At 64.9% G+C, this 25,539-nt stretch overlaps 1 protein-coding gene across 1 annotated transcript in view; it reads left to right on the forward strand.

Moving 5' to 3' along the window:
• The window catches only part of ZNF236 (zinc finger protein 236), a 65,467-nt gene that overhangs the window by 31,123 nt on the left and 8,805 nt on the right, over positions 1-25,539 (forward strand). Inside the window, exons 10-27 of the mRNA XM_045849677.1 lie at positions 130-402; positions 1,239-1,442; positions 5,366-5,507; positions 6,083-6,343; positions 7,164-7,417; positions 8,282-8,383; positions 8,802-8,953; positions 9,883-9,986; positions 13,060-13,211; positions 14,689-14,905; positions 16,260-16,574; positions 17,419-17,522; positions 18,912-19,277; positions 19,625-19,770; positions 19,866-20,103; positions 20,419-20,595; positions 22,156-22,311; positions 24,316-24,503. Coding sequence (XP_045705633.1) covers positions 130-402; positions 1,239-1,442; positions 5,366-5,507; positions 6,083-6,343; positions 7,164-7,417; positions 8,282-8,383; positions 8,802-8,953; positions 9,883-9,986; positions 13,060-13,211; positions 14,689-14,905; positions 16,260-16,574; positions 17,419-17,522; positions 18,912-19,277; positions 19,625-19,770; positions 19,866-20,103; positions 20,419-20,595; positions 22,156-22,311; positions 24,316-24,503 — 3,551 coding nt within the window. The remainder of the gene's footprint in view (positions 1-129; positions 403-1,238; positions 1,443-5,365; positions 5,508-6,082; positions 6,344-7,163; positions 7,418-8,281; positions 8,384-8,801; positions 8,954-9,882; positions 9,987-13,059; positions 13,212-14,688; positions 14,906-16,259; positions 16,575-17,418; positions 17,523-18,911; positions 19,278-19,624; positions 19,771-19,865; positions 20,104-20,418; positions 20,596-22,155; positions 22,312-24,315; positions 24,504-25,539) is intronic.

A 25,539-nucleotide genomic window follows, 5' to 3' on the forward strand; every position in this document is an offset into this window, starting at 1 on the left:
CCCCTTTGTGCGTCACTGACCGCGTACCTCCCGCTGTGCCAAGGAGCGCCCGGGCTTGCGTGGTCGCGCGGAGCCGTGTGAGCAGACCCCCGGGCGGGCCCTTACGGCGTCTGTGTCCTTGCGCTGCAGGCTCCATCCGCGAGGAGAACGGGGTCCGCTGGCACGTGTGTCCCTACTGCACCAAGGAGTTCCGGAAGCCCAGCGACCTGGTCCGGCACATCCGCATCCACACGCACGAGAAGCCCTTCAAGTGCCCGCAGTGCTTCCGCGCCTTCGCGGTGAAGAGCACGCTGACCGCGCACATCAAGACGCACACGGGCATCAAGGCCTTCCAGTGCCAGTACTGCCTGAAGAGCTTCTCCACTTCCGGGAGCCTCAAAGTGCACATCCGCCTGCACACAGGTGCGGGGGGCGGCGGGGGCGGGGGCGGGCAGGTCGTCCGTGCGCGTGCGCAGACGTGGGGGCTACGGGGCAGGGCGGCCAGCACGCGGGGGCGGGGCCCGGGCCGGCGGGGCCAGCCCTTACTTCCGCACCTGTGCGGCGGGCCGGGCCGGGCCACGCTCCCCACTGCACCGCGGTCTTCCCGCGCAGCGGAGCGTCGCCAGGACCCGCGCTTACCTCCGCGATCTGAGTTCGCGGATGCCCTGGGTGGGGGAGGCCCGAGGTAGGTCGTGGCAGAGGACACCCATGTGCTGGTGCTGGAATCTGCGTTTTCGTTTACCAAAAAAATTGTAAAAGAAGGAAATTTCCTCTAAAAAGGAAAGTGAGAGTAGAGGGTTGTTAAGAGGAATTCATGACCGCCTTCACCAGCAGCAGCACTGTTACAATGAAGAAGAGCTTGTGTTCTGCATGCCACAGCCTGCGGGTGCGCCTTAAACCCCGCGCAGCTGCCCCCAGGGCCCGGCCCTCCTGTGGCTGCTCGGGAGGGAGGGCTGCTGGAGGGAGAGAGCCGCTCACACACTTCAGTGTGTGTACGACTGCTGGTGGTTTGACCTCCATTTTACTGTGTTCTGCAGGTGGTGAAGGGGTTTTCTTAGTTTGAAGTTCTTTTACTGCGTTTCTTGGTGTCTATAACATCAACTGTATGCAAACGAGGGAAAACAACTAATGTATGTCAGTAAGGAGATGAAGGCATGAACTGACACATCGATAGTGGAATCCTGGGAGTCTGTGCGGGTGTTAATTGTTGAGAAGTATTTCCTCGGAATGACTCTGCAGCGTGCTTTTATCTTCGTCAGGAGTCAGGCCCTTTGCTTGTCCTCACTGTGACAAAAAGTTCCGGACCTCCGGCCACAGGAAGACGCACGTGGCTTCCCACTTCAAGCACTCCGAGCTGAGGAAGATGCGGCACCAGCGGAAGCCGGCCAAGGTCCGAGTGGGCAAGGCCGGCGCCCCCGTCCCCGACATTCCCTTGCAGGAGCCGATCCTCATAACCGACGCAGGTGAGGTTCCCTCCCCGGGGTCTCGCCAGGGGGGCGTGGCGCGGGCATCCCCACCACCCCGTGGTCGGGGGTGTGGGGTGAGTGGGCCAGCGCACTGCACGGTGGCCGCTCGGACCCTGGTTCTGTCCGCACTGCCCCCGGGCCGGGCTCCTGGTGAGAAGGGAGATGCGTGAGCGGCGGCGCTGGTGCCCGCGCTCACTCGAGAGGCACTTCTCTCTGGACGGGAAGCTCGGGGACGGGCCGTGGACAGGTGTGCACTGCACGGAGCACGCCGTGTCCTTGGCTGTTGTCATCTTACACATCTTACCTCGTGCGTACCGGGTTGCTGTGTGTGTGGCTCTCCTCTCAGAGTTTCCCGGGGTGGTCATTCTTAGGGGATTTGATTGTTCAGAGCACAGTGGTGGCCGGCACCGCCCTGCCGGGGGACCCTGCACGGTCCCTGCGCACCAAGTGTGCCTTCCCTCCTCACCGCAGTCCGTGTTCGGTGCTCCGCACCCTTCCCGGAAGGTTAGCACGGGCGTGGTGTCCACGTGATGGCTCTGGAACTGTCCTCCTGGAACTAGCTCTTTTCAGGGTGCCACGAGTCGTTTGGAAACCCGCGGGCTCCCGGACTTCAGGCCTGTGACTCCGAGCTGCGTGAACGCGGCGTCCTGGCTCTGCACACTCTTCAGGGCGGGACCGGGGCCCGTCGCGCCCGCCCTCTAATTCACCCTTAATTCTTGTTCCTCAGAGACGGAGAGATCTTATCAGTAGCCTAACTTTTGAACAGAACTTGGTGCCTGTGAAATTATCTGTTGAAAAACAAAGCGTCTGAAAACTGAAGTCCATTATTTTACTTCTAATAATCCAGAGTGGGGAGCTCCCACCCCTTGCGAGGGGTGCAGAATCACCCGGGGCCTGTTTCAAAACACTGCTGGCCGCCACCCCGGAGAGTGCGTGTCGGGGGAGCCCACGGGGGTTGTCCGCCGTGTTGTGACAGCGCAGTAGAGGCCATGGGAACCACCATCGAGTGCACCGAGTGCCCTGCACACGCTGGCGCAGCGACTTCCTCTGGCCGTCCACAGGGTGACGGAGGCACATGCGTAGGTAACGCACTTGGAAAGGTGCGAAAGGGACAAGTGACCGCCGACGGGGGGTGGGTGGGTGGTGGGCCCCACTCGAGCAGAGTGCATCTGTGGCAGCGGGGCGCCCGCCGGCAGTGCTGCGCAGGCTCTCTGACCGCGCTGGGCCGGGTGACCTCCTGTTCTCGGGGTGCCGCTCTGGAGGCAGCACACAGCCCGCCCTCGGCCGGCTCCGCACCCGCGGTGCAGCGCCCCAGGGAGGGAGGCACCCGACACCCTGGGTGCTCATCGCTGGTCTACGCTCTGACCGGCGGGTGAGCTTTTGAAGGGCTCCCTGCCCCCCAGGCCTCGCTCTTCGTCCCTGCAGGGGCGGGAAACGCCAGAAGCAGCTCTCTGTTCTTGGGGTGAAGTGCCTCATTCCCCTGTGGAACGGGGGTAAGGCGTCCATCGGAGGGCTTCCGCTTCCTACAAGTTACCTGTGGATTTCATTTATTCTACCTGCTGCTGTGACTTTGTGTAACTAATTGCTTGAAATTACTTGCTTTCTTTGCTTTCCTTTCTTCTTGCTTTTTAATGTATGTTCTGTCTAACAAAACAGATGCACTTACTAACACTGCACATTTACGTTGCACGCTGTAGTTGTGGGAGGGGCGTTTCAATTTTTCCTCCTGGTGTTTTTCTTGGAAACTGTCCATAGCCGGCTCTCCCGGCCGTGTTCGGGAGTCGCCGTCCTTGTGGTCTGGGGTCGGGGGGCTGTTGGCACACACGGCCAGTCTTGGCCCGGCCCCGTCGGGCGTCCCCTCGGCCTGCTTCAGGAAGCCTTCGCATCCCCACGCCGTGGGCTCAGCAGCGAGCGGACGCGCCCTCCGTGTCGGTGGCCGTGTGGGAGGACATGCACGCAGTCTCCTGTCCTCTCCCTGGCCTGCGCGTGGCCCCCGAGGCACAGCGGGGGGGCCAGAGGGTCCCTCCGACGGTGCGGGCGGACCACCCTGGTTTGAACTCTCTGCGCCCCTTGCCTCCAGCCCTCAGGTGCGGGACACTGAGAACAGGTTCACCAGGTCGCTCGGTCCTGTGTGTGTGTCCCGCTCGGCAGGGCCTGTGGGCTGGGGCCAGCGTTGGTGGCCGTGCGGCAGGCTGGGGAAGCTGTGGCCAGCCTGGTGGGGAGAGGAGCCCGGAGCGGAGGGAACGGAGTCCCAGGGTGGTTCGGACGGCAGGGAGAGCATCTGACGTGGAGGGGGGACAGGGCGACACTGCATGTGCATATGGGGGTGGGGAGGGGCAGGAGGATGGACAGACAGAGCAGGTTGCGTTGCGTGGGGGGGCCGCCGGAGAGCGCCAGCGGTGCAGGCTGTGAGGGGGGGCTGGCGAGGGTGTTCACGCCTGTCACTGTGGAGCCCCAGCTTGCTGAGCAGAAGCGCTTCATTCGGGGACACGAGAGGTTGAGGGCGCCCACCCTGGGGGCCGGGGGTCTTGGTGAGGGTGTGGCAGGGGCCGCCCTGAGGGGTGCAGGGGAGTCTGGGCTCATGGAAGCAGCGCGCCAGGGCCAGAGTGTCTCCGAGGCGTGGGCGTGCCCTTCTCTTCACTGGACTGAGTGCCTGTGAGGGGCGGGGGGGGGGGGGTGGGGGAGCTGTTCCTGTGAGCAGCAGAGGGGCCAGCGAAGGCTGCCGGGAGTGGGGGTGTGGGCCGGTCCGGCTCCGTGAAACTTGCGCCCCGGGGGAAGGTCTGGCAGCCGGAGGGCTGCGCTGTGGGGGTGCACTCAGGTCAGGGTGGGGTTCGGAGTTCTCTCGGACACAGGGAGCAGCTTCCGGAGCCGTGCAGACCGGCCGACTCCGGGCCGGTGCCTGAGCAGCGCGGCCTGGGCGAGCTGTCCAGCCCGGTCCTTCGTCCGCCCCCTCTCTGTGGGAGAGGCCCGTACTGGGAGTGGGAGGGCGGGGACTGGGGGTCGGGGGGGAGAGGCCGGGGGGGGGGGGGTAGTGGGACCTCCAGGCCTGGCGAAGACCAGGGGAGGAGCTGGGGGCAGCTCTCCGCGGTTCTGAGTCCCCTGGCCCGCGCCCTTGGAGAGACCTGCCGTGGGCACGGGGAGAGCCCGGGCCTCGGCTTCAGGAAGGAACGGTGTGCGCGCACGTGGGCTGGCAGGGAGGGCGGGGCCGGTGTGGGGTGCCGCCCCGCTGAGGGGACGGGCAGGCGGGGTCTGAGCAGATGGAGGCCTGCCGTGGAGGGGGCCCCGGGTGCCCTCCCGGATGCTCCCGCCACCTGCAGCGAACCAGGGTCAAGGGCGCTCCTTCTGAATCGGGGCTCACCAGTGTCGTGTGCCGGTCAGCCAGGGAGCCCTTCGTCCACGGGAGCCACGCTAGAAGTAACTACCGTTGCTGTCGGCCGGTGACCCTCCGATGGGATCTCTGTGGGAAGCTGACCGCTTCCGAACCAGAGGTCACGTTGGAGTGGTTTCCCTTCTGAGTGTGGCACCGCGCTTTGTTTGTCCGTGCTGGACGAACGAGGGGTTGAGTTCCAATGACCTTAATTTTGGACACACTCACGTCGACCTTGTGCCAGCAAACGCTCACACGGAAAGTGAGCGCAGGTGCCCGTCAGAACCCGTCTCCAGACCGGGGACCACGTGTGACTTGACTGCAGAGGTGCTCTTTGTGTCGAAAAGCTGCGTGCTGCACCCTGGCCCGGTCAGCGCTCCCGGGCGCTCTTCAAGGAGCCGCTTCCCGACGCGGCGCAAGCAGCGCCTGCGAGCTGCGGTGGGGTCCGTGCTTGACCTCCGCCGATCCCGCCTTCGGGCGCAGCGGCCGCCCTTCGACGCCCCGGCTTCGGCAGCCCTGGCAGCGAGTTGTGCCCGGTTCTCTCGGTGTCTAGGTCTCATCCAGCCCATTCCGAGAAGCCAGTTTTTCCAGAGCTACTTCAACAGCAGCTTCGTGAGCGAGGCGGACCGGCCGTACAAGTGCTTCTACTGCCACCGAGCGTACAAGAAGTCCTGCCACCTCAAGCAGCACATCCGGTGAGCCCGCAGTGTCAGGGGCGGGGCCTGGGCAGTGTCGGTGTGAGGGGAGCAGTGCGAGCTCTCGGGGTTTCAGATGTCACGTGCGACCCCGAATGTGTTTATTCCTCATTGTCTTGACTAAAATACGTTACCCAGAAATTCCCACCAGGTTTTATTTATACTCCAGTAATCCCTAAGTAGTTACAATTTCTAGGACAAGTCAAAGAGGTCCTTGGTTGGTTTCTTTAGAATTGAGCTCTTCGCCAGTTTTTCGGGTGTGTTTACTGGAGTTCAGGCTAACTCTCGGTGCTAGCAATGATGAAGAGAAAGTAGCAACTTGACCCTGAGAAGCAGATCGAGAAGGGGGTACAGAGCCCAGAGCAGCCTGGGTTTGGCTGGTCTCCGAGTAGACGGGCGTGGTGGCCTCGGGCCAGCCACCGAGCGCGGCGTCCCGGGGCCCTGCTGGATGGTGGGGAGAGTGGCGCTGTGCTGCCCAGTGGGGACATGGCGCGGGCGGGGCCCCGCGGGGCGGGTGTCCAGTCCCGGAGCGCTGCAGGGTGCCGCTCCGTCACTCTCACGGTTCTCCTCCCGAGGTCGCACACTGGCGAGAAGCCCTTCAAGTGCTCTCAGTGTGGGCGAGGCTTCGTCTCCGCGGGCGTGCTCAAAGCCCACGGCAGGACGCACACGGGGCTGAAGTCCTTCAAGTGCCTCGTCTGCAACGGGGCCTTCACCACGGGGGGCAGCCTGCGGCGGCACATGGGCATCCACAACGACCTGCGGCCCTACATGTGTCCCTACTGCCAGAAGACCTTCAAGACCTCCCTGAACTGCAAGAAGCACATGAAGACCCATCGGTGCGTGTCCTTCTGGGGGTCCCCGCGTGGTGGCGGAGGCCGGTTTTGAGGAGGGAAGGCCTTTGAATCCTGCGTTGCCACAGCTGGTGCGAGGAGTACGGGCTACGGAGCTCATGTCCGTGTCTGAGGGCCTGTCCAGAACCCCTGGCATTTTAATTTTAATTTTAATTTTAATTTTAATTTTGAAACTTTGAGTGTAAGTCTGAAGTCATCTATATTGGGCCAAGTGCCTCATAAGCTCTCTTGTAAAACTGGAAGCGGCAGATGAAATGGTAGACTGCGTCTAGCATGATGAGCTGGTAAAGATTTTTAGAGCGGTGTCGGGTGGCCCTGTGGCTCCAGCGGCTGCGGGCGTGCCCTCAGCGTGTGCACAGGTGCCTCGTCCGCGGTGCCACTCGACAGGGCCGCCGGTTTCGCTCCCAGCAGACCCGCCGCTGAGCGGTGCGCACGTTCCGCGCCACGCGAGCGCGCCTGTCGCGGAGGGAGGGGGCCCGAGAGCCCGCAGCCGATGCTTTTTCATGCGAGAATCCTGGAGTGCTGTCCCCCCCGCCCCCCGCCCTGGCTGCCTCCGTGTCCCCGAGGTCCGCTTCTGTCCCTCAGAAGCACCGGTACTGTTTCGTGTCCACCGAGAGGGCCACGGGGCTTCAGGATGAGGATGTTTAAGGGAGTGTGGTTTGATGACTGAGTCGTCGCCCAGCAGGACCCATTTCACAACCGAACAGACAAAGCACAGCCGGCGCCGCCCCCCCCCCCCCCCCCCCCCCCGTGGGCGCGGCCCTGCTGCCGGCCTCTGACTGTTGCGTCTGGTTGGTTCCTGAAGCTACGAGCTCGCGCAGCAGCTGCAGCAGCACCAGCAGGCCGCCTCGCTCGACGGCAGCGCCATGGACCAGCAGGGCGTGCACGTGTCCACGCAGATGCAGGTCGAGGTCGAGAGCGCTGAACTGCAGCCGCCTGCAGACGCCGTCGCCGCGAACCCCGAGGCCATGTTGGACCTGGAGCCGCAGCACGTGGTGGGCGCGGAGGACGAGGGGCTGGGCCAGCCGTTGGCAGAGCCGCCTCTGGAGGCCGATGAAGGTACAGGGGTGGCCCGTCCCAGCCTGAGGCACAGTGCGTGCCGTGCGTGTGCGGGAGAGTCTCACGTGCGCATGGGGCTGCAGAGACGGGGCCTTTGGGTCCTCCCCTTCCCTGCAGCCTGCTGTCACCCCCTCGCCGACAGGGGGGTCTAGCCCGTGGAGCACGTGCGGCCCAGGGTGGCAGTGAATGTGGCCCGACACAAAACTGTAAATTTACTTAAAACCCCCTTTTTTTGCTCATCAGTCTTTGTTAGTGTTTGTGTATTACTCTGTGGCCCAAGACAACGCCTCTTCTTCCAGTGAGGCCCAGAGAGGCTGAAGGGTTGGACCCCGCCGTGACAGGGGAGGGCGTTTTGTTTTCAGAAAGGGCCTGACTGTAAGCTCCCGGGTGTTCTGTGGCGGCTTGCTCCCGGCCTGCAAAGACCTCAGGCTTCTAAGCCTCCCCCGTTCTTCCTCCATCAGCAGAGTCCTGTAGCAAGTGGTCAGTGCGACCGCGGGCAGCGAGCACAGAGCCCCGGCCGCTGCGCTGGGCACGGGCTCCGGGCTCGCGAGGGCTGGCTTGCGCCTTCGTGCGTGTGGTGGACGAGCACCAAGTGCCATTTGTGTCCTCCTGCGGCCCGCTGCAGTGCACCTCCGGGGGGGGGGGGTGCAGCGGGGGTTGGCTGTCACGCGCTCAGAGCGCTGCGGGGGGACGTCTGCGTTCTGGGCTGCGCTGCGAGGGGACTCTGGAGCCCAGCGGCCTGGCCCGGCCTGGCCACACTCGCATCTTCGGGGCTCGGGGAGGCTGGCAGGTGCCGCCCGGCTGGCGTGCCCGGACCGGAGGGTCAGTGGTAACCTGCGCCGCTGTGTTCGTTCTCGTCCTCAGACAGGTTCGGGGCTCCGCAGCACACACTGCCAGGGCCCATGGACCAGTTCGCGGAGCAGGCCCCCGCGCAGCAGCCCTTCGAGCCGGCCGGCCTGGCGCAGGGTCAGTGCTGGGGTGGGGGCGGCCCCCCCGGGCGTGTCTTCCGAGGGCCCTGCAGTCGGTGGTTGCAGACCAAATGGGGTTTTGTGTGGAGTGTGTGTGTGTGTCTGTGTGCGCACGTGTGCGTGCAGTGTTCTGGGACGTGCTCATGTTTCCTGGAACGTGGCTTTAGCCGCTGCTGCCTGCGCAGGTGGCCGGGTCGAGGTGGGGGCCGAGGGGAGCGGGGTGGGGGCTGGCCCGCAGGCCTAGCGCCTGCTCACGGGGAGTGCTCGAGCCTGTTGGTAGGAACTGACGGCTGATTATAATTTGGAAAGTGCCAAAGCCTTTTTAACATTTTTATTTACAAAAGTGTGCGTTTGCCTTTTTGGGTGCAACTCCAGCCCTTTCGGTAGGACTCACGGTCTCTGACCTGTCGTTGCAGGTTTCGCGGTGACGGACAGCTACAGCCAGCCGGCCCCGTTCCCGCCCGTGCAGCAGCTGCAGGACTCCAGCGCGCTGGAGGCGCAGGCCCTGTCCGCCAGCTTCCACGGGCAGGGCCTGCTGCCCGTGCCCGGCTCCGAGCCCGCTGCCGGGGTGCGTGTTGCTGGCGGGGGCGCTCGTCCGTCCTCAGCACGTCCTGGTGTCCCTCCCTGTCATTTTTTGGGACCGACCTGCTCCCGAGGTCCCTGCCGACCATGAAAACTCTGATGTTTCGCACAGAGGGTGTTCTTTCTCCTTACAGCCCTGTGGTTTTTCCGAAAGACTGGGTTACCGCGCACGGCTTTACCTCTCGGTTAGACCTCAGGACAGTCAGCGGAGTGCTGTGTCATGGCGTCTGGAGAATGTGGTGTTGCTTTAGCCCCACAACTGGACGCGTTTACGTGTGCCGCCTTACAGAGGAGCACACTAGAGTGGAACTGTAGTGAAGCTGGCGTACCGAAAGTACACGTTTAAGCACATAATCTTGAAATTCTATTTCTTAGTCAACTGGAAGACGCTCAGGTTTTGGTTTTGATTTTTCCATTTTTGGAAAATTTTCAGTAGTTATGGAAATGATTGGCCAAGCAGTTCTTTCTTCAAAAGCTCGCACGGGCAGCCTGGCCCAGTGCTGCCCTGGGGCTGGTGGGCCTGCCCCGTGTGGGCGTGAGGCCGCTCCTAGAGTGGGCGGCTCTGTCCCCACGTGGCGCGGTGCCGAGCCAGGTGACACGGTGTTTCCAGAAAGTGTTCCCTCTCAGAGTGGGATGGGTGGAAGGGTGGTGTGTCGTTTAGGTGCGTCAAAGAACGCGGAAAGGTCAGCTTCGTGCTTGGTTAAGCTTCGTATTAAGGTAAGTTAATAGGAAATAAGTATTGAGTAAAATCGGTGTAAGTTATTCTTGCTCTTCATCTGTCCCAGTGACTGCATTGAACTGCTTGGGGTTTCTCCCTTTTAAATCCGCGTTGGAGAGTGTTTTTCCCTGGGTGGTCAGTGGTTTTGTGTTCACAGACCCTCAGCTAGCCTGCTCTGTCCTTCTGTTGGGTTTCAGACGACGCCTTTGATGCAAGAGCCGTCCCAAGAGGAGCTGGACCTGCCGGCGCCCCGCCGCCCATTCCTAGAGGACAGCGAGGACCAGAGCCGGCGCTCCTACAGGTAGGCACCCGCGGGCGGCTGGCCTGGCGCGGTACCCCGCCGCTGCCGCCAGCGCCTGCCCCGCCCTCCAAGGGCTCTGCCGCCCAGCACGCTCAAACCCTCGGGGGCGGGTTCCGCTGGCACCCCCGCTGCAAGCACAGACTCCGAGAAGACGTGCACTCGCTAACCGCTCCGCAGCTGGTGACCGGCAGAGCCGGGGTCCGGGTGCAGCAGCTTCTCTTGGCCTGGAAGTTCAACGTACTGGGCCACCACTTCCTGTCACCACTAGAAGCCATTGCTGGTTTTGCAAAAATAACTTTATATCATGCCTTTTTGTCTAAGGGTTTTCTGTGATTTCTATAAAACAACCTGTGTGCCAGGTACAGTATGATTGTAAACAGATTTTTAAAAACACACTTCCCCTCCCTCCCTCCACTCATCTACCCACCCACCCACCCATCCACCCATCCATCTACTCATCTATCCACCAATCCACCCACCAGTCCACCCATTTACCATCCATCCATTCACCTGCCCACCCGCCCATCCATCCTCCCACCATTCACCCTCCTTCCTGTGCACCCATCCCCCATCCACCCATCTGCCCAGCAGTGTGTGCTGAGCCCCCTGAGGGGGCCGCCTGCTGCTCTGGATGCTTGAAATACTGTGATCAGAAAAACAGGACCTTTGACCCTGCTTAGGCTGAGGCAGGGACATTCTCAGTAAATAAAATACCTGCCCTTCCGTGCAGTTGAACGTGGCTATACTACACATGTGATAAGAAAGTAGAGTAGTCTTCTTTGTGGAGACTGTCTGGGGTTTCTTATATTTTAGCAATTTTATTTGCTTAATACAGTACTCTTCAGGAACGTGTGAGCTACCTTACTGCAAATTAAGGATTTTGAAAATCGATAGGTTTTGCTAACGTTACGAAGTGTATGATTGCTGAGACGCCAGCAGGCTCTCTGTGCTGTTTCCGTAGGGTCTGTCTCTCGGGCGAGCTCTCTGGCACTCAGGGCTGTGTTCTCGTGCGTGAGCTGCTGCGCCGTCACAGGTGTGGCGCCCTGCTCTCTGTGGATTTGCGACTCAGAAAGGCACCAGAGCGGAAGCTCCTAGCCCGGGGCTCCGTGCACGCTGAGGGAGGCCCAGAGAGAGGGGCTCAGGGTGCCTGTGACTTTCCCGATACTCAGCCACTTCATGTATTCAGGAACTTGTTTGCTGATGTTTAATTGGGGTTTTGCCTGGTCTTCTAAGTGAGATCAGGCTAATGTTTGTCACAACTTCTTCATGATGTCGGCGGGGCAGTCCTGGATGGCTGGCCCTGCCCCCGGGCCATGCAGCGCCACTAGGAAGCTGTCACGTGCCAGGCCCCAGGGCCGCGTCAGCGAGCAAAGTGGTAGAAGTCCTCAGTCCCCTGGGAGTCGACCCCGCGGTGGAGGTAAAAAGCCACAGGGGCCTGAAGTGCACACAGACACGGGCTCTGGGGGGCGGTGAGCGGGGGCTGGGAGTGCTGGCCACGCCCGCGTGAGTGGGGGTGGGCAGGGCAGTGGCCCTTGGGGCCGGTGGGCGGGGGTGGTCGTGGCTCTGGGTCTGTCTGGAAGGCAGAGCCTCTGGGTTTATTCAAGGCAGAGAAGTAAGGGAGAGGGACGAGGTGAGGGAGAGGGACGAAGAGGTGAGGGGGAGGGAAGAAGAGGTGAGGGGGAGGGAAGAAGAGGTGAGTGCACACACAGGCAGAACCACTGTCCCCGGAGGCGGGGGCGCTCGGGGCGCAGGCCCCGGGGTCAGTGTTGGAGGGGAGCTTCACGCGGGCAGGTCCTCCCACCCGATGGGGACACAGCGGAGAGGCGCTGGAGGGGCGCAGCGGGGCGTCACCAGTGTGCGGACGGGTGCCTGAAGCCTCCGTGCGAGGAGTCGAAGGTGGCACCCTTGGGTGCCGCCCTGAGGGTGCGTGTGGGGCCGGGGGGGCCCCCGGACGCTGAGCGCATGGCGCCCGTGGGTGGCACTGCCGTGCTGGCCCTTGTGCGGCAGCGTTGCCTCTGGCCTCGTCAGCGGGACAGGAAGGGTGACCACGAGGGTCCCTGCACAGGACACTGCGGGCCAGACGCCCGCCGCGCAGGAGCTGCTGCTGCAGGCCCGCCTCCGGGGGCTCAGCTGCCCGGGATCAGCAGGCGTGCGGGCCCTGCAGGGGTGCTGCCCCGCAGCTCTGCGGGGGTCGGTTTCCTCCACCAGACGTGGCTGTTCTGAAACGTTCGCTGTCCCCGTCGGGGAGCCTTTCTTGGCGAATACCGCCGGGTTCGGCGCCACTCGGTGCCCCTGAACCGGCCACCCTGCTCCGCTGCCCTGCGGCCGGGTCCGTCGGGCTCCCGTCGGCACAGCCACCCCGAGCCAGCGGGGTGCCGCCGGCCCGCTTCTCTGGAATGCACCGCCGACCCACGACGCCCTGCCTGCGTGCCAGAGTGAAGTTTCTGGACGGGGGTCGGTCAGCCGGCCTGGGGGTGAGCTGGGGCGCCCAGCCCTGGGCGCTCTGCCTCTGCCGGCCCCGAGACGGAGACCTCCGCCGGCCGCCTGCCCAACCCGACGCAGGCCGCGGAGGGACCCTGGCGGGACGCAGTGGCTTCCTGAGTCGTCTTCGTTAGGTTCATAATCTGCGGTCGGGGATTTTGAAGTTGATAGTTATTTTCGTTGGACTTCAGTGGATTCCGTGACGTCTGAGGGAAAACGCAGTGTTGCGTGTTCGTAGATTCAAACGCAGCAGCTGTGTCACGTGTGTAAAGCACCTTGCAGACCGACCGGTGTCTGGGTCAGGACTGATGCTGGCGTTTGAGGACTGGTGACTCCGTGAAGAACAGCACACACTGCACAGTTTCTTCTCCTCGTCTCCACAGACAGACTTTGTGATTGTCGAGGGTGCCTGCGGGGGGACTGCTGTAGGGTTCACGCTCGGGTCTGTCGATTACGTCTGACCCTGAAACCCTCGGAGCAGAGCTGCAGCTGCTCCTGGTTTGCAGACTGCGTGTTTCTGGAGGGACGGGTCGGGGTCCGGGTCGGGGCGGGCGGCCACGGGCTCTGCGGTCACGCCGCCTCTGTGCCGCAGGTGCGACTACTGCCACAAGGGCTTCAAGAAGTCCAGCCACCTGAAGCAGCACGTGCGCTCGCACACCGGGGAGAAGCCCTACAAGTGCAAGCTCTGCGGGCGCGGCTTCGTCTCCTCCGGCGTGCTCAAGTCCCACGAGAAGACACACACAGGTTGCTGTCCGCCCGGCGAGGGGGGCAGGGGGCAGGCGGCGCGTGGGGCGTGGGGTGTGGCTCTCAGCTTTTCCCGGCAGTCGCCGCCGCTGCCCAGTTCTAGCACAGTTGCATCGCACCCAGCAGGGCCTCAGTGTCCCCCAGCCCCAGCCGGTACTGACCTGCTGCCTCTGTGGTCGAGTTTCCCTCCCGGACAGTTCCTTGAAGGGGAGTCCTGCAGCAGGCGGCCTTTGTCGCTGGCCCTGTCACTGGGCACATCCGGGGCCTCTCCACACAGGTGTCGGGCGTCACTGCTTCCTGCAGCCCACAGTGTCCCGCCACGGGGGAGGCGGCCGCATCTGTGCCCTGCTCTGTGGTGGGACCCCAGGGCCGCTCCATTGGGGGCTGTCCGGGGCGGCCCCGCTGTGGGCGTCTGCACACAGGTTTTTGTGTCCCCAGGTGGGGGTGGGGTCGCCTGGTCCCGTGACGACGCCGTCTAGGCCTTGAGGTCACCGCACCGTCCCCACCGTGGCTGACCCAGTGTGCTTGTCCACCAGCAGTATGTGGGGGTTTCGATGCCACACGTTTTGTCAACGCTTACTGTCTGTCTGCTTGTTAGGACCGTGCTTAGGTGTGTGAGCTGGTGTCTAATTTGGGTTTGTTCTGCATTCTCTGACGGCCAGCGGTTCTTGTCTAAAGAGCCTCTTTCGATGTGCTTTCCGAGAAATGGGTGTTCTACTCCTGTGCCATTGTGAAACTGGGTTATTTACACTCTTGTTTAGTTGTGAGAGTTCCTTAGTGTACTATTTAGCAGCTATGTTATTTGCAGTTAAATGCAGTTAAGTGTATTACCATTACTTGGTAATACACTTAGCGTGTTAGTGACACACCTGTTTTGATACTGACACGTGTCCTGTGTAAGGCTTTGTTTGAAAACAGAGGTGTGCTGCTTGACAGCAGGGGACGCGAACGGGAGGGCTCCGCGGGCCAGCCTGCAGGGCGGTGGCTGTCACCGCGGTGGCCAGTGGCCTGGGCCCTGCAGGGCCCTCCCAGGGCCGTGTGGCTGCGGAGAGCAGGCGCGAGTCGTGCGCGACTTCACAGGGGGCGCCTTGCTCAGCTGCTGGGTAGGACGCCTGGGCGGCCTGGGGAGAAAAGGTGGCGGTCGGGAGGAAGCACCGGCACGGCCCCCTGGTTCAGGCTGGGCGTGAACACGAAGCCGGGGGCGCGGAGGTGCCGTCCTGAGGGCCCGCGGGGATGTGGACGCGGGCCAGGTGGCGGCCGTTTCTGTGGCGGAGCCGCGCCCGCGGGGCCGGTGTGGGGGCGAGAGGCTGGCATCCGTCCCGGGAGGGGCTCTGAGTTCGCAGTGGCTGCAGTGAGGTGGGGTCCGTGCCCCGTGCTCGCTCCCGAACAGGGGCCTCGGCCAGGAGACGGGCTCGAGGTGCGTGGCCGCAGAGCACGGCCAGGTAACGAGCGCGTCTGCCCCCGCCCTGCCACCCAGGCGTGAAGGCCTTCAGCTGCAGCGTGTGCCGCGCGGCGTTCACCACCAACGGCAGCCTCACCCGGCACATGGCGACGCACGTGAGCCTGAAGCCCTACAAGTGCCCGCTCTGCGAGCAGGGCTTCCGCACGGCCGTCCACTGCCGACAGCACGTGAGGAGGCACCAGGCGGGCCCCTGCGCCCCCTCGGCGCCCGCGGAGGCCAGCGAAGGGGCAGGTACTGTCTGTCTGCGGAGCCAGGCCCCCGGGTGGGAGGCTGGTGTGCGTGCGTGCGTGCGTGCGTGCGGGAAGGTGCAGAGCTCCTGCGGTGCGCGTGTCCGCGCTGGGAAAGCAGCCGGGCCCCCTGAAGCACAGGCTTGGAGAGCTCTCGCCTCCCGGTGACGGCAGACCACACACTCGGCACCCTACCCCCCACCCCCACCCCCCCCCGGGCGTGCGCACATGTGCAGCGGGGTCTTGGTTCCTCTCGGGGGGAGGGGGTCTGCCATGGTGCCGGGTGCAGGGAGGCAGCCCACCACGTGCCCCTCCCCCAGTGTTTGTCCCAGACGTGCTTGGTGCCGCCCGGCACGGGTCCCGGGGCGTCCACACGGCAGCCCCAGGCCCGCCCCGTGTCGCTCCACCCGGGCCGTGGGTGTGCGTGGAGCTGCACCCAGTCTCGCCGTGGCAGCGGGAGCGAGGACGGGCGCTCTGGCCACAGGCAGACCGCGCTCGGCACTTGGGAGGCGGTGTGGCCCCCAGGGCGGGTCTCGCTCTGCACACCAGCCTGTGGCGTGTCGGCGGGGCCGCCTGTGGGCAGCCTGCTGTTGCCAGGGCCTCCCGGGCCCCGCTGGCCCGCCGCCTTCTCCTGGGCCTGCATGCTGTGTCCCTCGGGCTCTGCTCGCTCCCTCCCGCCCTGACCCCTCCCCTCGGCCCCTCGCCCGCCCCCACGCTCCAGTCCTCTCTGCTGCCCTGCGCTCCGGGGGTCCTCTCGTTCTCCCAGCGCGCTCCTTCGGTTCCAGCCTCGAGCCGCCTGGCGAGGGCCCCGGTGCAGCCTCCTTCGGACTTTCAGTCTGAGGCCGTCTGGGGACTGACGACCTGCCTGCCACCGAACGTATCTGTTAATCTCCCTCCCGTTTTAACAGCGGCTTGTTCTTGTTTTCAGTCAGGGCGAGCGTGTCCTTGCGGCTCACAGAGAGAAGACTCACACGTGCACGCACTCACGAGTGTGCATGTTTTCCCTCCTAAGTCCTTTTGGTTGGGGGCCGTGTGCCCGTGTGCTGACGCAGCCTCTCTGGGCGGCCGTGTCTCCCTGGTCGACTGCCACCGTTCCTGGCCCGCGCTAGCAGCTGGGCAGCCGTGTGTGCGGCTCCCCTTGGCCCCAGCGCACGCTGAGGCTGGAGCGCTGCCTGCTTCAGTCCTTCGTCCTCCGACGTTGCCACCCTCCCCCGGGACGCACCCCTGGCCCAGAGCTTTCTTCCCGTGACCCTGCGCGGGTCCTCGGGGCAGCGGCGGGGAGCCGTCGCCGCGCCGTCTCACGTGCGTCTCCACAGACGCACTTGTGCAGTGCGTTGTGGTAAACCCACCTTTTAAACTCGGGTCTGACCCGTTCCTCGTGCTTCGTTTAGACGTGTGCGTGGAGGAGGAGGAGGAAAATCCTGAGAGAGGCGCGTGGAGGAAGGTGCGTCCCGAGGTCATCACCTTCACGGAGGAGGAGACGGCGCAGCTGGCCAAGACCCAGCCCCAGGAGAGCGCCACCGTCTCGGAGCAGGTGCTGGTGCAGTCGGCCGCCGAGAAGGACCGCGTCAGCGAGCTGAAGGACCGGCAGGCCGAGCTGGAGGCCGAGCCCAGGTTCGCCAACCGCTGCTCCTACTGCCCCAAGAGCTTCAAGAAGCCCAGCGACCTCGTCAGGTGGGCGTGCGCGGCGGGCTCCGCTCCGTCCCCGGCCGCCACACCACCGCCCGGGGGGTGTGCCGAGCGGGCCGCCGACGGACGGCGGCTTCCTGAGCTAAGGCTTCAAGCCGGTTCAGGTTCTGAAACTTATTCTTAGGTCCTAATTAGAAATTTGCTCCGTAGGTTGCTCATGTTTATTTCTATTACGGCTGGTTTTGGTAAAAAAACAAAACAAAACTAGAACTTAACCCGTTCTGTTCCCTGCCAAGGTCAGGGTGGGGGTGGCAGGGCAGGCCCCCAGCCACTCAGCCCGGGGACGGGGCCCAGGATCGTGCCGCCCAGAGAGGGGCGCCGCCTGAACGTCCACGCGCCCGGCACCGGGCTCTGAAGTGCGTGTCTGACGCGTGTGCCTCTGAGTTGGAGCCCCTGCCCTCCCCCTCGCCCCCGGTGCTGCCCGGCCCCAGGGGCGGTGTCGGTGTGACCGACGCCTCATGTGCCCTGTGGGAACCCCGAGTCTCCTCCGGGCTGCCGCCGTGTGCCGCCCTCCCCTCCGAGTCTGCCTCGCTGCCTGCGCCTTGCTGTGGTGGTTCTCGCCGCGCGAGGACGCTTCGGAGACAGACGGCAAGCCCTGTTCCCGTCGGCTCAGCGGGCCGTACCTGGTCTTTCGGGTTTGTGTGTGGTGTGGCTTTGGGGAGAGCGAAGCTTCGGGTTTTGTCGGACCAAACCTGTTCAGTCTGTAGTACCCGCAGCCGTTGTCGGTGTGGACGGTTGTGCATCTGGAACCAGGGCGCTGCTGGGAAGCGTGCATCCACGGGGGGTGGGGCGGGGGGGGGGGCACTGACCCGCAAACGCCCTCCGGCAGGCATGTGCGCATCCACACCGGGGAGAAGCCGTACAAGTGCGACGAGTGTGGGAAGAGCTTCACCGTGAAGTCCACGCTGGATTGCCACGTGAAGACGCACACAGGTAGGGGCCGGGCCGCCGTGTGGGCCCTGGCCGTGGCGTCCTCCCTGGGTTGGCGCTGCGTCGGCACCCATGTGTGCTTCCAGAACGCTAGAAACGGGGAAACTCAGGAACCGTGGGACACGGCTGTGCGAGGGTCTGGCACCGCCACGTGGGGAAGGGAGTCTGCAAAACACGGAGGAGGAGGGACGCAGTCCCAAGTGTCCGGCGGCCAGTTGTCCTGTGTCCTCGCTGAGCCCCAAGTGCCTCTGGCAAAGAGGTGACCCGGTCTCGGTGAGGCCAGGGAGAGGTGCTGTGTCGCAGCTCTGTGAAAGCCAGAACTTGGCAACTCTGGGTGGGGTCATGGTGGGTAAATCCCTGTGACCACGCGGGGGACACCTTACAGAGGAAGCGTTGATGGACGGTTTCCACGGCCACTTCCTCCTCTTGCTCTGGTGCGAGGGGCTGACGCCTCGTCGTCCCGGTCCCGCAGAGCGTGCAGCCGTCGGGGAGGGGGCCCCGCCCTGCACCTGGCCCGGACCCTGGCCGCCACTCCAGCCACCGGTCGGAGCCCCTGGGCGCCACGGGGCGCGTGGGGAGTCGAGTCACCCCCAGCAGGTGCTGCTGTCGCTCCTGTGACGAGCCAGCGCACCACCTCAGTCTTCGGGGGCAGGCAGGATCACCCAGCGGAGTGCGGTCGAGTCCCCACGCTTCCGTGAGGCCCTGGGGCTCTCTTCTGCCGGGCTCGCGCTTGGGACGGGCAGGCAGAGACGTGCACTGGCTCGGCACACGTGCCTCTTCCGTGGGGCGTTTTCTCCCGTTTCACGGGTTCCAGTGTGTGTCCTCGGGTGGGGTGTCAGCTGCTGAGGGCCAGGGCACTGGCCCCCTGTCCCTGCGTCCCCAGGTCTTGCAGCGTGCTGCCTGCACAGGGCAGCTGTGGCCACGCGCACGGTGACCGTGCGTGCTGGGCCTCCCTGTGGGTCCCCGCCCACGAGGGAGGGACAGCAGAGCCTCCTCCAGGATAAATGCCAGGGCCTCTTGGCCCGGCGCGCATCCCGCCTGTCCTGTCTGTCTCTGGGACGCGTCAGCGCTGGCGTTGGGAGCAGTGGAGGGAAGCAAGGCCGGGGCGTCTCTGCCCCCGGGCTCTCCGGGGCGGCTCGGCCCGCACACTGGGGCTCCCGGGTGTGCTGCCGGGTCGTGACAACGCCTGCACGCGGCGCGCGGGGCCCGTCCAGGCGCTGGGCGTGTGGGGTCGGCGCCGAGCCCAGAGCTCCCGCTCCCGGAGGGCTCCTGCCTCTGCCGGCTCCCGGGCGCCCCCTGGGTGGGCACGAACGCAGAGGCCCGGGGCGCCCGCGTGCTCTCCGCGCCCCCCGCCGCTGCCCGCGGGCCGGCGCTGACCCCCGGCCCCCGCAGGTCAGAAGCTCTTCAGCTGCCACGTGTGCCGCAACGCCTTCTCCACCAAGGGCAGCCTGAAGGTGCACATGCGCCTGCACACGGGGGCCAAGCCCTTCAAGTGCCCGCACTGCGAGCTGCGCTTCCGCACGTCCGGCCGCAGGAAGACGCACATGCAGTGCCACTGCAAGCCCGAGCCCAGGAAGGCCCGGCGGCCGGTGACCCGCAGCGCCTCCGAGGGGCTGCAGCCTGCCGGCCTGCTGAGCCCCGCCCCCGCCGACCCCAGCGTGCTGATCATGAACAGTTCGGTCCTGACCGGCCAGTTCGAGCCCAGCCTGCTGCAGCCCGGGCTGGTGGGCCCAGCCGTCCTCCCCGGCCCTGTGTCAGGTACGGCCGCGCGCAGGTCCCCGTGTGCGGGTGGGGACGCGCGGCCTCCTTCCCGCGTCCGTTTCCCAGCCGGGTCGCAGCCGGGTGCGATGCGGTGGCCCGACGTTCGAAGTCCGGGCCCCTCGGCGCGGCCCTCGGAGCCCGGGGTCTGGTGGGTGGTGCGTGTCCGGTGATGGCCCGGTCAGGCGGCGTGCGTGCGTGCGTGCGTGGTGCAGACGTCAGTGTTCCGTGGCCAGGTCGTGCCGGTGCACGTCCAGAACGCGTGTGTGTCCAGGTCCCTGTGTGACGGTGAGCATCCTCTGCTTACGAGCCTCTCCTGACGTCTTCGCCCCACCCTCCCCTGGCAGCCGGCAGTGACTGGACGGTGTCCCTGACCGATGGGAGTCTGGCCGCCCTGGAGGGCATCCAGCTGCAGCTGGCGGCCAACGTGGTCGGGCCCAACGTGCAGATCTCTGGGATCGACGCCTCCGGCATCAACAACATCACACTGCAGGTGAGGCCCTGCCTCAGCCTCCGCGGGCGCGCGGGGGTGGGGCCGAGTAGCGCTCGGGCCGAGGCTCCACCGTGCACCCCTGTGCTGCTTTCCAGATCGACCCCAGCGTTCTGCAGCAGACCCTGCAGCACAGCAGCCTGCTCGCCCAGCCGCTGGCGGGGGAGGCGGCCGGGGCCCCGCACGGCAGCTCCCTGCAGGCCACGGACGGCGCGGGGCCGGCCAGCGTCGTCATCCAGCCCATCGCGGGCCTGTCCCTGCAGCCCACCGTGACCTCTGCCAACCTAACCATCAGCCCCATGGCGGAGGACTCTGTGCTGACCACCAGCAGCGGCGGTGAGGGCCGCTCCGGGGGCCTGGGGCAGGGGAGGGTCGGCTTCGAGCCACCAGCTGAGTTGAGGACACTGGTGCACTTCTGCACTCGGTAGAGCTCACGCGTGCGGTGGCGCCCGCTCAGGGGCGCGGCGGCTCTCCCGTCGGCTTCCTGTCTCCTGGGGCGCGCTCGCCTTCGCAGAGGAAGGCCTCGGAGGCACCTGGTTCCATTTCAAGCTTTCCTCTTTTTGGAACGAGTGCTACTGAAATCTCTTTAACGTGAAAATGAGAACACTGTGTTTTAAGCCCAGCTTCGCTTTGTTCTGTGTCAATGACCAGGGACTCCAGAGCTCGCTCAGGTGATGTCGTCCCAGGGCCTGGTGTCCGCTGGCAGCGGCCCCCACGAGATCACGCTGACCATCAACAACTCGAGCCTCAGCCAGGTCTTGGCCCAGGCCGCCGGGCCCGCCGCGTCGGCCTCGGGGTCCCCGCAGGAGATCACCCTCACGATCTCCGGTCAGTGCTTTCCCGCGGCCCATGTTGTCCCTTCCCCCACAGTTGTTGAAGTCCCCCTGTGCTCTTTTCTGCGGTCAGCCCGGCGTGGAGCCCGTGCTCAGTAAGGGTGTGTAATTCAGGTGAGAACTCAGGTTCAGTGAAAGCAGCGGCACTGTTCAAATCTGACACCAGACGTTAAAGTCAATAGTTCCTTCCAGTTTGAGGCAGCGATTTTCACACTTGTTTGCTTAGCAAGGGGCGCACAGCCGTAGCTTCACGTTCTCCCTGTGCTCCGTCAGACCCCAGGAGCATGGTCGGCATGAACTGTGTCACGTGAGGTGGTGGGGAGCCCCTCTCCCCAGTCCCCTGGACCCTGCCTGGGCCGTGTGTGAGAACGTGAGCTCTGCTCAGACGCCGAGAAGCAGGGAACCAGGTGTGAGTTCCCTCCCGGCGGCGCAGGGCCGTGGGATGTGCCCAAGGACCCTGCGCGTCTGTCCCCGAGCTGTCACGGGCCGCGCCCCGGCTGGGCGGCTCACTGCCAGGGTTCTCCCCCGGGTGCCCTCGATCCCTCGGGTGCCCTGGCCCGTTTGCGCCCTCAGCCGTGCGGAGCCGCTCCTTCCGTGATGTTGCACAGACTGTTAGTCATTCCTGGGTCACCTGAGAAAGAAGGAAGCGCTAGTCGGGGCAGGCGGGGGCCAGTCCTCGCCTCTCCAGAACCCCCCCCCCGCCGTGCGTGTGCGGTGGAGGTCACTGGCCTGAGGCTTTAGGCCAGCTGTTCCAGAAAGGCTGTGAGCAACAGGAGCCGGAGAGGGCGGGGCCCGAGACCTCGGAGGGCTGCGCCTCTGTCCTGGCCCTGCTCGCGCCCACAGCCTGCGGCTCCCTGTCCTCGTGTCCGCAGTCCCGAGGACGGCCGTAATCGGGCTGCAGCGGCCGGTCCTCTCTGGCGCTTTCTTGTTCCGGTTTCCGTCAGCCGTCGGCCGTACGCCTGACTGGACGGCAGAAGCTCTTAGAAGCCTCTGGTCTCTGTCCGTTGTTTCCAGAGCACCTGGCTGGGCCCTCGCTGAAATGCCGGCGGTCTCCGCCCTCGGGCTCGCCCGCTCCCACGCTCTTTGGCCGCAGTGCTTGCTAAAGCAGCCGGGAGGCTGCAGCGCGAGCAGGCACAGGGTGTGGGTGGCACACGGGGCCGGGGGCCTTGGGAGCCGCCCGAGGGCCTCTGTGGCCTGAGCCCCTCCGGCAGGATGACCCCGGGCCAGGGGAGGGAGGTGGCGTCCCTCGGGTCCGTCTTGACAGACTTCGCTGCACCTGGCGTTCCACCTCATTTGGCAGCATTTCCAGTTCAGTTTAAGTTTTAGTCAACAAAGCGTGCAGTGTACATGCTGAAATGCTGAGTTAAAGCAGAACACTTAGGGAGCAATTGAAATTGCAGTTTAAAACGTGTGAACAAACACTTCCGTGCGGGGAAACGGCCTCCGCGGCCTCATTCTCGCTCTCTCCCGTAAACACGGTGTTGCGCGTGGCGCCCCGCCTGGGAGTCGGTCACGCACGGCCTCAGAGCTCACGGCACGGTCTCCCTCTGTGAAGGTCAGGACCTCCTCCAGCACAGTCCCGGCGGGGGCGGCGAGCTGAACGGGACCATCAGGCTGTCCGCGCCGGCCGTCGGGAGTCAGCCCGCCGGCGCCACCCTGACGATCAGCAACGACCAGCTCCTGGCCCAGACCGCGACGCTGACCTCCTCAGGTGCGCCACCCTCGCTTCCGCGGGGAGCGGGGCCGGGCTTGGTGAGCAGGCGGAGCCGGCTGGCCCTTCGCAGGCGGCTCCAGCGCGGCGGGCGTGGGGCGCTCCGACGTGTCCTCGGGGGCCTGTGGCTTTAGAGACACGGGGGAACCAGGGGTAAGAGCGCAGTCTTCGCTGAAGCGTTGAGTCTCAGTCTTCACGCTAACAGTGTGCAGGTAACTGGAGTTGGGAAGTGCAGCGCCGGGGGCTTTAGACGGACGCTCCCGTGTGGCGAGGAGCTCGGGGCTGAGCAGACGTCAGTGGGGCCCGCGGGCCGTTCTTCAACTGCACACCCGAGAAAGCCCAGCTCTTCCTCCTCCGGTCCCACGCGCTGTCCCCGCGTGTCCAGGCCAGCGGGCTGGCACCGCCCTCCTTCGGGGCCCTCCGGAGCCAGGGGCGCTGGGGTCACTCCCCGCCGGGCCGGCTGCAGCGGGGACCCCGGCATCACTTCCTGTCAGGGTTCCCTGGGGCCGGACGAGCGCAGGCTTGTCCTCGTGAGGGTCTCGGGCTGTGCGGTTGCAGGGCGAGGTGTGGACCCCGCTGGCCCAGCGGCTGCTCTCTGTGAGCAGAGCCCTGGAGCCCCAGAGCAGCTCTGGCGGCGGGCACCGTGGTGGCCCGGGCCCGCCGCCACCTTGGGTTTTAATGGAGCAGCAGTTCGCGTGGCTGGTCGTGCCACACGCCGCACGATTCTTCTTTCAGACCCCGTTCACCCGCGTGAGCCGTGCCTGCAGGCGAGGTCATGGGAGGAAGGGTGGGAGGGGAGGCGGTGTGGCGAGGACACGTGGCCAGCCGTGCTGCTGGGGCTGGAGCACTCGGGGTGCCCTCTGCGCCGATCCCACAGCCATGCTGTCGTGCATGCCCGGAGGGCAGGCGGGCGCCCACCGGCAGGGGTCTGGAGCCCTGGGGCTGCTTCCCTGTGGAGGCCCCAGCCTCCTGCGGGTCCCCTGCTTTCGAAGGTTTCGGGTGTGTGTGGTGCAGAGCGGGACGCAGGAGTGGGGCCTGCTGTCCGGAGGCCTCCAGCCACAGGGGAGGGCCCGGGCCTGGGGCCGCTGGCTCCAGTTTGTGTCCTGGTTGGGAAGGAGTGGTCCGGGCTGGTGCTGATTTCCACCCCGGTGTCTCCTGCCCCTGGCGACAAGTCCTGGTTGCCGGGCGGTCGGAAGGATGGATCGTGGGAAGAGTGTGCATTTGTGCGCACACGTGTGTGTGTTGTGTCTACAAGTAAAAACTCAGAATAGTGCCGGGTGTTGGTGCCACTGGGATGCTGGTGACCCAAGCTGAGCCCATCTCTTTGCCAGGGGGTGTGTGGCTTTCCCAGTTGTAAGAGAAAGGCTTTTCTCTGCCCAGTGCTGTCCTGATGTCTGTCTTTCTCCTCTCACCGGCTTGAAGGGGAAAGCATTTAAAGAGTTCTGTTGTGCGTCCCACGGAAAATGGGGCTGTCGTGCAGGGGAGTGAAGGTTGGCAGGGTTGCGGGAGCTTTACCTGGACGGCCTCCGTTCAGGGTGCGCGGCCGCAGGCTGGGGAGGTGTGGGCGTGAGCAGCCGGCGGGCTGTCCAAGTCTGCACTTGGGCCCCGGGCGCTGCACTGCGAGCGGACCGCAGACGCCGCTCTGCAGGCTGGTCTCTGGTGACCGTGGGGCAGGGCCCTGCAAGTTCAGGGTCCTGCAAGTTCTGGCTGGCGTTTCCGCTCCCCGTGGCACAGTGAGTCTGAACACTCAGGTCACGTGTTTGCTCTTCTTCACTCGTTTTTCTCTCTCTATTGTACTTAAGAAACAGTGTGTTTGTGTGCGAAGCCGTTTAGAAACGATGAAAGACCGCCACGAGCTGGAATCAGAGGTTCTGTGAGTTGCGTGATGCGACCTCGGAAGCTCAGACAGTGTGGGTGTGGACGGTGACAGGCTTGCTCTCATGACAGCCGTCCTTCCGCCCTCCGCAGCCTCGCCGCTGACGTGCCCCTCTGCCTTTCTTGTAGAGCTCAGCGCTGCGGCTGGCGGCCTCCCCTGCACCGCCCCGGCGTCCCCGCCGGCCATCTCCGCGCAGAACCTGGTCATGTCTTCCTCAGGAGTCGGGGGCGAGGCCAGCGTCACCCTGACCCTGGCCGACACGCAGGGCTTGCTCTCTGGAGGACTGGACACAGTCACACTCAACATCGCTTCTCAGGTGGGTGCCCGCCTGGCCGCCCCGTGCAGCCACGACCCTCGCACCCGCCCTGGGGGTCTGGGGCTTCAGGGACTGCTCCTTCCTGGAGTGCATCTGAGCACTTCCTCCAAAATCAACGTGGTCTTTTCTGATGTGAAGGAGAGTAACATGTTGAAAGTAAGGGGAAAACAAGAAAATTTAGCAAGCACAGAAAAATATTTTTTAGAAAACCTGCTACCCAAAGGGACTGCAGGGAACACTTCGGTGCACAGCCCTCCCTCTCCGTGTCAGGCGTGCGGCCGCGCGCCGGGAAGCTGTCACAGTGAGGAGCCTGGGTGGGTTGGGCAGCGGGACCTGCTGCTGGTCGGCCTCGGGGCTGGTCGCAGCGACGCCGGCCCCGTGCGGACGGCCCGCACAGCTAGAGCACGGTGTCCCCAGGCAGGGACACTCCTCAGAGCCAAGGCCTGGCTGCGTCTGCACCCGCGGGCAGGGGCCTTGGCCCTCCCCCCACCGACGCCGCCTGTCCTTCTGGATTGCAGCCCTCCCCTTGATGCGCCTGCCTGAGCTGCGAGGAGTCTCAGATGGCATAGCTTCTGTCAGGAACACATCGTTACCCCGGAGCTGACGTGGGCGGTTAGGTGTACGGGCATTCCTGGCCACCGTTGTATTTGCCTTCCACGACTGAAAGGAGGAAGTAGGGACTTAGTGAATCCGATTGACGCCGTGTTCCGTAGCTGGGCAGTGCGTCGGGAGCAGGGCAGAGGCCAGCGGCAGAGAACGTGGCAGTGCGCAGGGGCCCCAGGGTCCAGAGGAGCCCGTCCCACTGGCCCCTGGGGACGGTGGCATGAGGGCCTCTCGGCCCCTTCCGCCTGCCTCACGTCGGGATGGGACCGCGGATGCCACGTGGGCACGCCTGAGATACCGTTGTCTCGCTTCCGGGGGGCACGTGTGGGAGGCAGAGACCCCACGTCAGTCTCAGTGGCTCTGCCCGTCTGAGGAGTCCCTAGATTCCAGCCCTGTCACCCCCAGTCCTGCGTCCGCCTCCGGGACGGTCTCC

The sequence above is a fragment of the Phyllostomus hastatus genome, unplaced genomic scaffold (genome assembly GCF_019186645.2).
Source record: "Phyllostomus hastatus isolate PE091 unplaced genomic scaffold, TTU_PhHast_1.1 phas_contig_80, whole genome shotgun sequence".
Taxonomy (NCBI): domain Eukaryota; kingdom Metazoa; phylum Chordata; class Mammalia; order Chiroptera; family Phyllostomidae; genus Phyllostomus; species Phyllostomus hastatus.